Here is a 10,268-nt window from a genome sequence, read left to right on the forward strand (position 1 = left end):
CTCTGTACTTATTATCGAAACTTTTTTGCCTACCTCTCACGCCTATGAGTTCATGCCGATAGAAATCTTAAGCTCTTGTTTTATTACAATTGCTACCAACACAAAAGTTTGCAGCACCTCTGAAAATGATCATTTGCTGTTAGTATAGTTGTGTTCTTTTCATTCTCTCATCCTACAGGGTTCCCCCTTAAGTCATAGTTTCTTTGACTTGTTCTTTACCTCCCACCTTTCCTCTATATAGTATCCTAAGTGTATGATATGATGGAATTAGATTTACTATCTCATAAATTGCAAAACCATGGTAATTCTAAATGGAGAGAGTGTTGGGAAAAAGTTTTGAGAGTTATGGAGGAAAAATGGGGGAAAGTGGTGAATTGGGAGTCCAATATAGAGGAAATCATGTGATACAACTACGAGTGGAATTTGTTCCGTTACAATGGAATGAACTAGTTCTGTTATAATGGATTGTATATTTTACAATATAAGAAAAGGTGAGAGCCGCCCCTGAACTGTTGAGCCCCTAAGTTTATTTTTGCTGTAGCATCTCCAGAGGAAAACATCCAAATTCTGGAGTCCAGATCCCAAAGTGAACCAATCTTTTATAGTACTTTGAACAAAGAAAACTACAAATTACATTTCATTGGCTACATAAAAATTAAACATATACGCCCCCTTTATACCTATTGGATGCCCAAACATACATCCTATATACGTCTCTATCTCTCATGAGTATCCATCAATCAAACTATTATCTATATGTTTTCTTTTATTGTCTCCACAGTACCTCTTTCTATTTAGATTAGCAACTGGAAGCAGGAGCCATTTCAGGGTTGCTTGTGTTCCAGATGATTTGACATGACCTGAATCCATCATCCTGGCAACCTTTGCCCTCAGTACATTTCAGTACTATAATTTTCAACTCCTGAGCATAGTAAAAATTTCAGTTCAAATCTGTCCTCTTCACACCTAAGGGATTCTGAATCTTCTTTAATTTTGGAAGAAGGAAGCATTTCAGAACACAAGGAGAACTAAATTGGATCATGCTAAAGGGATGCTTACAAAAAAAATAGTAGCAGGAAATGAGTGCAAGAATAGTACAGTACCTCCTTCTGTTCATTAGCACCCGACACTGAGAGGCAAGCTGCTTCTCATACTAAGAGTTCAGGTGTGGACAATGTCATTAGCAAAGACCAACAGAATTCAGGTTTCCTATAAACAAGGCACAGTGCTGGTGCATGCTGCCCAATTGCTACCATGGCAAAATGCAGTGAGTAAACAAAACACAGACTTTCTGTGCATGATTTGTTTATGATAATTTCCAAACAGAGAAATATCTTTATCTCTTCCTGGAGGAGCCAGAGAAATATCTCACATTTCCTTCATAGTTTATTTCTTTGCCTTTTTGTGGAAGAGGCAATCCTGATGTCTGGACATCATGAATGTGCCATGGCCATAATGATAGTACATATTCATTGACTGTCTACCTGTACTATCTCTTTTCTAATAATGTCTTTGCAACATTTTTGACACAATCATTTTAATGTGTTAAAAATGTGAGGAAAATACCATGCATTTTGTCTCTAACCAGTTGCTTTCATGAAAAAGCCTGTAGGGTACTCCACTGTTCTTCCCATTTTACAGTTTCAAGAACTGTGGTTGTGCAATTTATGGTACTTGCTAAAAACAGCCCAATTAATCTTTGGATATGAGTGATCTTCAAAGTCTGCAAGTAGTGTTTTTGGGTGATCTCCTTCTCACCTGTCTAGAGGTGACCCCCTTTGTAAGCAGAAGCTCATCACTTTGCCAGGTCCGTAAAGTGCAGGAGGGATGGGATGGTCCAGGGAAACTTGTTCAGAACTCAGGGACTTTCCTAGACAGATAAACCCTTTCCTGGACCTTATCAAGACATCCTGCTACCTGAGGCGGGGAGGGGACAAAAACACCAGAGGCACAGCATCTGGCTGGCCAAGTTGTTTTGGCACTTGAGACAGAAAATTTCACCTTAAATGCCAAGTGAAGAACACATGAAAATGCCTTCTGGTACACAGTTACTACTATTATATGGAGATGTAAGTTAGTACAAATTATGATTGCGTTTTAAAGTGAAGACACACAGAGATAGATGGATGAAAATGCCTCCTGATACAAGTTCAGTATATGGAGGTAGAACTTGGTATCCTGATTATATTAAAGAGAAGTTAATATCCTGGCTGTGTTAAAGAGAAGATGCACAAAGACAGACACAACAGACACTGTATGAGCCTGTCAACTGGAAGCAGCCCCAGGCACTAAGACCTTTTATAATGTGTATTTATGGAGACATTTTATAATCCTTTATGTCAACATGACTCATGTTACTTTTCTTGTTTCTTAGCATACGCTAACCCTTGTCATTCCACACCCTGCATTCATGATGGATGATGATGTGCTGGTAAGAGACCTGGCTTATTCAACAATTTTGTCTTTTTCTACATCTCTTTTTAACTTGGAATGACTATCATAAGATAACCATTCAACTAGGTTTTTGAGGGAGAGAGACAGAGGGAAGAACTGTTCTAGTCATTCCTCCAAAGAATTACCTCTCCTCATCTGTCATTTTCCTCACTGTTCCCCTGATGACATTGTCATTTTCTTCATTCTTTCCCTCATCCCCTTATCGCTTCTGGCTGTTACCCAGGCCATTGCCAAGATACAAAGTCAGATGAGATGGGCCTTCTCTCCACCTTGAAATATGGTCCCGTTTCCCTTCCTGTGCTGAGTGATGCTGAGGTTGAGGTTCCCCACTCTGCCCTCTGATTGCCATTTGCTCCTGTCAAAGGGAGCAGCAGCCATCGCAGCGGATTGCCTCCTCCTCCTCCTCCTGCCAAAAAAGAACTGGGTTCCTCTGCAGGGAATACCCTCCAACATTTCACAGATTAAAAACTGAAACACATAAGGCCAGGTAGCATCAGAGTGTGGTCAAGATGGCAAAAGTTATTCATGAGGACTGGAGGAACACACAAGCTACAAAAGGCTGTAACGGTTTGTTTTTGCCTGAATCTTCTCTCCTCTCTCCCTGCTGCTAAGTTAAAGGAGTGCACACTATCTGTCCACTTAACTCAGTTTTGCACCAGTGGAAATAGCTGAGGAAAAATGGGGAAAGTGGGAGGAGACAGTATATTTAAAAGCACAGTGATTCCTCCACATCTCTAAGGTTTGTTTCACTCAGTGTGTTAACCCATATGTCACCTCCCCATGACCTCCTCCCATTTCACACCATACACAATCCTTAGTAATGCATTCTTGCACTAATGTTACTCGTAAATCATAATTCCTGTATGTCACTGAATGTAATGCTAATATTTGTGACATAAACAACTAGCAAAATTAAAATTATACCTTCAAATTACAATATCATACACACAGCCTAAATGTATTTACATATACATAGTGAAGATTGGGTTAAAGTGTGATGTTTTTAAAGAAAATTTTAAAAGAATTTAAAAGTTAAAAATTTGAAAAAAATTAAGATTTTTAAATTTGACATTTTAATTTTTAAAAATTCTGGAACCTGTCCTTTTTCCTCCCACTGAATTTCATCCCATTCCCACTATCTCTTAAAGCATTTTAAAGGGAATCAGGTGAATGCCACAGCCTGTTTCTGGAAAAAGGTAGGTGTTTGAGGGGCAGTGGTGTCACCCTCCTTTAGGGTGTCACTTGCTGCAGTCTGAACCCCCCGCACCCTCCTACTGACACCACTGGCCTAGAGAAGTGTTTTCTCTAGGAACTTCTAGCTTCTCCAACACAATTCTATGATCAACCTCTGGCAGAGCTGTACTGGAAGACCTAGAGATTGCTAGAGGGAACATGTTAATTAAATCCACAAATAATCAAATCCGCAAAAGTCAAGGCTGCAAATGTGGAGGATCAACTGCATTTTTATGTACTTCTAGAAATATCAAGAAATTATTTTTAGAGAAACTGAGACATTTTAAAGGCAGCTGAAAAAGTAGGATAACAGTGGATTAATCAGGACTGTCCCTGTCTAGTCAGGGCAGTTACAGTGTAGGGGAGTAACCTAACACTGCATCACCCTTTCTGCTGCCCTAATATTGTTTGATGGTAATCAAGGGTTTGTACATAGTCATAACCAGTACTAAAAACTGGAAATTTAAGAACAATATAAGAAGAGCTATATTGGATTAGACCAACAACATATCTACAGTAGCCCAGTGTCTGTTCACAAGGTGTTATTGTTATATTTATTTATATCCTGTTTTCCCTGCAAAATTGGGACTCGAAGTGACTTAAAAAGAACAATACAATTAAAAACATACAAAAGTGAGGATTAAAATAGAACAAAACTATTACAGTATTAAAATGCAGCATTTAATAAAAGAATAAAATGCAGTTTAAAAAAGATAAAAGCGTTTAGTTACCAGACTACAAGAAACATGACATGATGTAATTATTGTTGTTCTGTGCCTTCAAGTCATTTCTGGCTTATGGTGTACCTAAGGAGACCCTATCATGGTTTTCTTGGCAAGTTGTGTTCAGAGGGTGTTAGCTTTTACCATATCTTTATCTTTGGACTTTATCACACCACCTCTGGCCTCCGACTTACTGCTTCTGAATTGGGCTCAAATGCAGAAGTTAGGCTGATTTTATCGCACTAACTTTTCTCTCAAAATGGCTTCCCATTGCCTCCAGTGCTGAATTCAGGCCCTGTATGTCGCTTCAGTGGCCATTATTTTTTTCCAAATTGGAAGCTTAGGAATTGGAAAAAATGCCGGTCAAAGCAACCTATGGGGCTCGAATTCAGCACTGGAGGCAAGGGGAAGTCGTTTTGATAGAAAAGTCGGTGTGCTAAAATCAGCCTAACTTCTGAATCTGAGCTCAATTCAGAAGAAGTAAACCAGGGAGTGGAAGTGGTGCAATAAAGTTATTTATTTAAGGCTGAGAGAATGTGACTTCCCAAGGTCACCTGCTGGGTTTCCATGGCTGAGCAGGGATCTGAAGCCTAGTTTCCAGAGTTGTAGTCTAACGCTCAAACAATTGCACCATGCTGACTCTCATTAATTAAACTACAATTCTGTATTTCTGATTCCCTAGCTATGACACACATACACACACAAATGCCTCTTTTATCAGAAGTTTAAACAACCTATTTTAAAAGCAAAATCTCTAGGGACAGATTTGCAGACTCAGTGGCAAGTTTCATGTGCTGATATTAAACTGCCTTGGAATAACAGCAGAGAAAAACATACATTCTCTTTTATAATTATAGATTCTGCAGCATTTATTTTCTATTCCATTCCACTACCAAAGACCTCAAGGCAACTTACATAAACATTAAATTTACCTTTATGAGTACTGTATAAGTAAAATAAATTGAACAAAGAGGTTATCAAAGCAAAAAATCGGTGCGATAAAACTGATTTTTAAAAACACTATGCATGATTGATTAGAATGAGCTGAACATGCCGATTAAACTTTAAGTGTGTATATTTGGGGAATTCTGATCACAGTACCACAATACAACATCCCCTGAAAACCTATAGTTCCAGAGTCAGAATATATGATTGAATTTACAAAAAAAAATCTGTTTTCAGAGTAAAAGTATAGTTGAACAAAGATAAATCTATCTGATAAACCTCTTTGACCGTCTGCATTTTGTCAAAACTCAGTTCCCTCAGATAATTCAGAGTGATATCTTTGTTGGTTCGTTTTTCTGAAGCATAAAACTTAGAATCTGGATAGTAGAGGTTCTCTGGAGCACCAATTCTCCTAAGAACATGATCAACATCTTGAGCCAATGTCTCCAACTTTCCCAGAATGTCATAGTGTATGTTGCAGGGATCACAGAGCAAAAACATAGGCTGCCAGTGTATATCCATATCTTTTGGATTCCTTGCCACCACATAGTTTACAAACTCTTGGAATGTCACTTTCGTTGTATAATTTTTTCTATTGGAGAATGCTTTAATCTTGTTTGCCACTGTGATACTGTAATAAGGCTCAGAGTGCAAGAGCTTGTCTCTGTAAGCAGAGACCAATCGTTCTAGAGGATGCCTGGTGAACATCACTTTAGTGTAGGTACTCAAAAATTCTAGTTGCTGTTCAGGAGAGTAAGAACTCAACCTCTTGAGAAGATTTGTTGTGTGGATTGTGCTGTAGTTTACTTCAGATGTATTCCTGCTTATGTTGAGTGTGAGGAGTAAAAGGATTTTCTTCCAGTTGGAACAGCCGACTTTGGGCACTTCGCAGTAGATAAATTTGTGATTCTCATCCACAAAGAGCTGCCGAGCAACCCTATGCTCCATTTGCCATTTCGAGCTTGACAAAGACTTCTTCAGGCATGTGGCATTCAAGATATCTCTACGATCACGTTGCATTTTTAGCCAATCTTCTCCATGATCTGGAATAGAGATTGTGACTTTAGAAGAATGGCAACATATTCAAGGGTTGGTGATGGTGATGATTTAATGCCATAACATTTGAATTCATTTTCAGAATTGTTATCCTTTTCAATAGTAAATTTAATTGGTGTAAGCTATACAATAGAAAATTAAAATAATGTATTAAAAATATGATCTCCAAAATTCAACGTAATGGTATAAATCAGAATTAGTTTAGTTATTATAAATGATATCATGGCTCCAGGGAAACTCTTCTCCAGATAGCCAGACTAGTGGCTTAGACATGCAGTGAATATGAAGGCAAGATCACTGTTGGGCAGGGCTATGGTAAGGAGATATTGGCAAGCTGAAAGATGTAGTATAAAAATACTAACTACTAATGCCATGCTGAGATGGAAGCAACTAATTAAATATAAATAGGAGGCCCAATAATCCCCAGTTATACTTTGCCCATCTACCTTGGGCAGAAGCCCAGTTTGCTAATCCTAGACAACCGTGTGTAAATTCAGAGATTTCCTTAATGTGTAGCATATTGGGGCTCCTGAAAGAAACTGATAGATGGAGAATGAATGTATAAAATTGAGGTAGAATTGTAATTGTACTTAAGGAAAATATATAATAAAAGTGAGGAAGAAGGATGCACAAAGAAAGAAAACATCATGCGAGATGTAAGCAATGTGTTGTCTAGATTTTCCAAAAGATCCCAGAAGGAATAAAAAGTACTATTGCAGACTGAAAAATAAAGCTATGAAGTGTAGCCTTTTTTTTCAAGATTCTTGGAACCTCTCACTTTTTGAAAGTAGGAATTATTAAACAACACAACAAGCAGATAAATTATACTGAAGGCTAAGCATCATTCTCTTCCCATAGCTGGCCAATTGATTCCTTCTGGAACCACAGAGCAAGTCATGAGTACAACAGTATCTTCCTACTCATTGTCATTAGCACATTGCCTCTTATACAAAAAGTGAGATTTGTGCATGTTCACACAAAAGAAGCCAGAATACTGAAAACTCTGGCTTCTTATGAACAAGGTAGTCCAGACAAAGCAATTCAGTTTGCATCTTCTTTTAGGAGCCAGAGAAATAACCCAAAATTTGCTCTTCGTTTTACCCAGATTCTAGGTATGCTACCTGTGCTCGTCTGCACTATCATCTGACCCAGATTCCAAGTTTGAATTGTTTTTAAAGCAAGTATGTATCCCTTATAGGATCATCTGTTTATATAGCACCATCCATGTACATGGTGCCCAGCAGCCCGTGAAAGGGTAAAATATGTACACATATAGGAGAATGAAGGAATAATGCAAATATAAAACTAATGCAATATAGTTGTAAAACAAGGAATGAGGGGAAAGAGGGAAGGGAGGATGAAAGGTGCAGTTTGGCTGCAAAAGAGGTAGACTTGCCATGAAGTGCGGTATCACAAGCTGAGACATTCAGCAGCGCAGTGTAAAGAACAAATGGTGGGGGTAGAGCAGAGGCATGAATTAAATTCAGGGATAGGGAAGAACTGGCGGGGAACAAATTAGGGGGCACAAAATCATAAAGTTGGAAGAGACCTCAAGGGCCATTCAGTCCAAGCCCCTGCCATGCAGGAATTTACAATCAAAGCATTCCGACAGATGGCCATCCAGCCTCTGCTTAAAGACCTCCAAGGAAGGAGACTTCACCACACTCTCCACACAGAGAGGGTGGTAAGGCTGCAGCAGCAGCAAAGGTCTTCCAGGATGACAGGAGCGATGTAATTCATTGCTCCAAGAGCTCAGTTCCCTAACATGGCCACCTCAGTACTAGTCTGAAGAAACGTAAAGCTGAGGAAAGGTCACAGGACAAGGTAGATGGAACCTTGTGAATCTTAGGTTTTGGGGGATGCCAAAGAAAAGTTTTTTAACTTCTAACTCCATCTTTAGTTGTTTTGGAAGTATGATAAGTGCATTTGAAACTCTTATTAACACATATGTCCTACTAACCTAAATGGGTCTTTCTTACATTTAAGTAAATGTGAATAGGAGATTCATATATTTTTATTTATTAGGCATATCATTTACATTGTAAACTACTAGGGAAGCAAAACAGCAGCTATAAGATGGAGGATGTAGAAAGGATTTATATCAAAGAGAAGTACAAAGTTGGTGTTAGGAGGAAAACATATCTGCCACATTGGACTGGCACTTTTATTTTTGTTTTTCATATACAAAGCAATACCATCAAAGCTTTCAAGGAGGTAGCTGTGTTTTAACTGTTATTTTGTTAAATTGTTTTGTTTTCTACTTCTTATATAATATTAAATTTGTATCTCTGAAAGAAATCATGCCATGCTTTTCCTTTCAATTACTGCTGTTTTTACTTACTTTCCTCTACATTTTATTTTGTGAATCAGATGGAAACCCTTCTCTGGAGCTTCCTTTGGTGGTTCCATGTATCGATAGCTATTTGCCATGAGTGAAAAAAATTGATGGCAGAAATTTACAGTGCTCTCTGTGATGGAAATACCACTGGAAGTGCCTAGCTGTTTTTCAGTCCTTTCCAGCAAAAACATTTTTTTCTGGTATCTAACCTTGTGAGCCTTAAAACACTAACCCAAAGTGTCTCCATTTTGTCTCCCTTCACCTATTCCTTTCACCCATTTCTTGTCTTTCCAAGGAAAAGCTTTGTCTGCAGAACTTAGATATATGGGCCCTGGGCTTGTCTTAGCTGGTTCTTGAAGATTTAGTGAGCTATCCAAGCAGTAAAGACAAGCATGCCAAATAGCCTCTTCAGACATTTTCGCATTCCCATATTACTGCACAATATTTAATCTAATTTGGAAAGATTTTAGTTTTGCTAATGTTATCATTCAAGAGGAGCTAGCTTGAATGTTTGCAGACTTTTAGTGAGCAAAGAAATAAAAGGAAAATGATAAGGGGATACATTTCTGAAAGAAATGAAAAACATGTTAATACACTGAAATAAGAAACAATCATGCTTTTCTTGACTATAGCAGATCTGAAGACCCCAGTGGATGCAACAGACTGGTGTGGATGTGGGTTTTTAACACATAGGATGAGATCCTACATTTATATGTAGTTCCACACATCTAGGTAAAATTCAAAGACATACCTGTGTTAGTCTGCAATGTCAGTATGCATAGGAATCTTGAAGCACCTTTGAGACTAAGGGGCTGTACAGATCGCCCCTTTTCACGCCGGATCAGGGCTGTGGCAACTACATGCCATGACCCTGATCTCGCCTTTCCATAGCTGCTAGTGCTGCAGTTTTTTGGCGCTCCTTTGGTGCTGTGTCATCTAAACACAGTGTCAGAGGAGCACCGTGACACCACCCACTGTGTGGTACAGCGCACGGTGTCGTGCCAGCCTAGAGGCGGAGTCGGGGTGTGTCTGTCATGTGGATACCATGCCCTAACTCCACCCCCAGGCTGGCCTTAATGGCTGGTCTGTACAGACCCTAACTGAGCAAAAGACATTGTAGCATAAACTTTTGTAGACTTGCTAACTTATCGCTTTACACTCTTAAAACGAGGCTAGGTTGCTTTAAATGCTGTGCCTGCCTCCTCTTGCATTCTGGGACCAGAGACGTAGCCACGATTTTAGGAAGGGGGGGGGGTCCAGACAAAGTGCCACCATTATAATGGGGCTTGGGTGCAGCGGTGCAGCAGCACACACCATTCATTTTTCTAATGGAAGGGGGGGTCCAGACCCCAAGATCCCCCCCCCCTTGGCTACGTCCCTGCTGAGACTTGTAGTTTAGGATGGGGCATTTAGAATAGTCAGCCAAAGAGCTCTTAAGCCTCACTGAACTTCAAACCCCAAAATGCAACATGAGGCAGGCACAGCATTTAAAGCAACCTAGCCCTGTCTTAGGAGTGTAA

The 10,268-nt window shown here is 39.2% G+C and overlaps 1 protein-coding gene across 1 annotated transcript; it reads right to left on the minus strand.

Annotated features, from left to right (window-relative positions):
- Positions 1-5,567: 5,567 nt before the first annotated feature.
- Positions 5,568-9,164, minus strand: LOC121926815 (carbohydrate sulfotransferase 9-like). The gene is made up of 2 exons (XM_042460113.1): positions 8,981-9,164; positions 5,568-6,397 (listed from the first exon to the last, which is right to left on the minus strand). The coding sequence occupies exons 1-2, from the start codon at positions 9,162-9,164 to the stop codon at positions 5,568-5,570; spliced, it is 1,014 nt and encodes a 337-aa protein (XP_042316047.1).
- Between the last annotated feature and the right edge of the window lie 1,104 nt (positions 9,165-10,268).

The sequence above is a fragment of the Sceloporus undulatus genome, chromosome 1 (assembly GCF_019175285.1).
Source record: "Sceloporus undulatus isolate JIND9_A2432 ecotype Alabama chromosome 1, SceUnd_v1.1, whole genome shotgun sequence".
Taxonomy (NCBI): Eukaryota; Metazoa; Chordata; class Lepidosauria; order Squamata; family Phrynosomatidae; genus Sceloporus; species Sceloporus undulatus.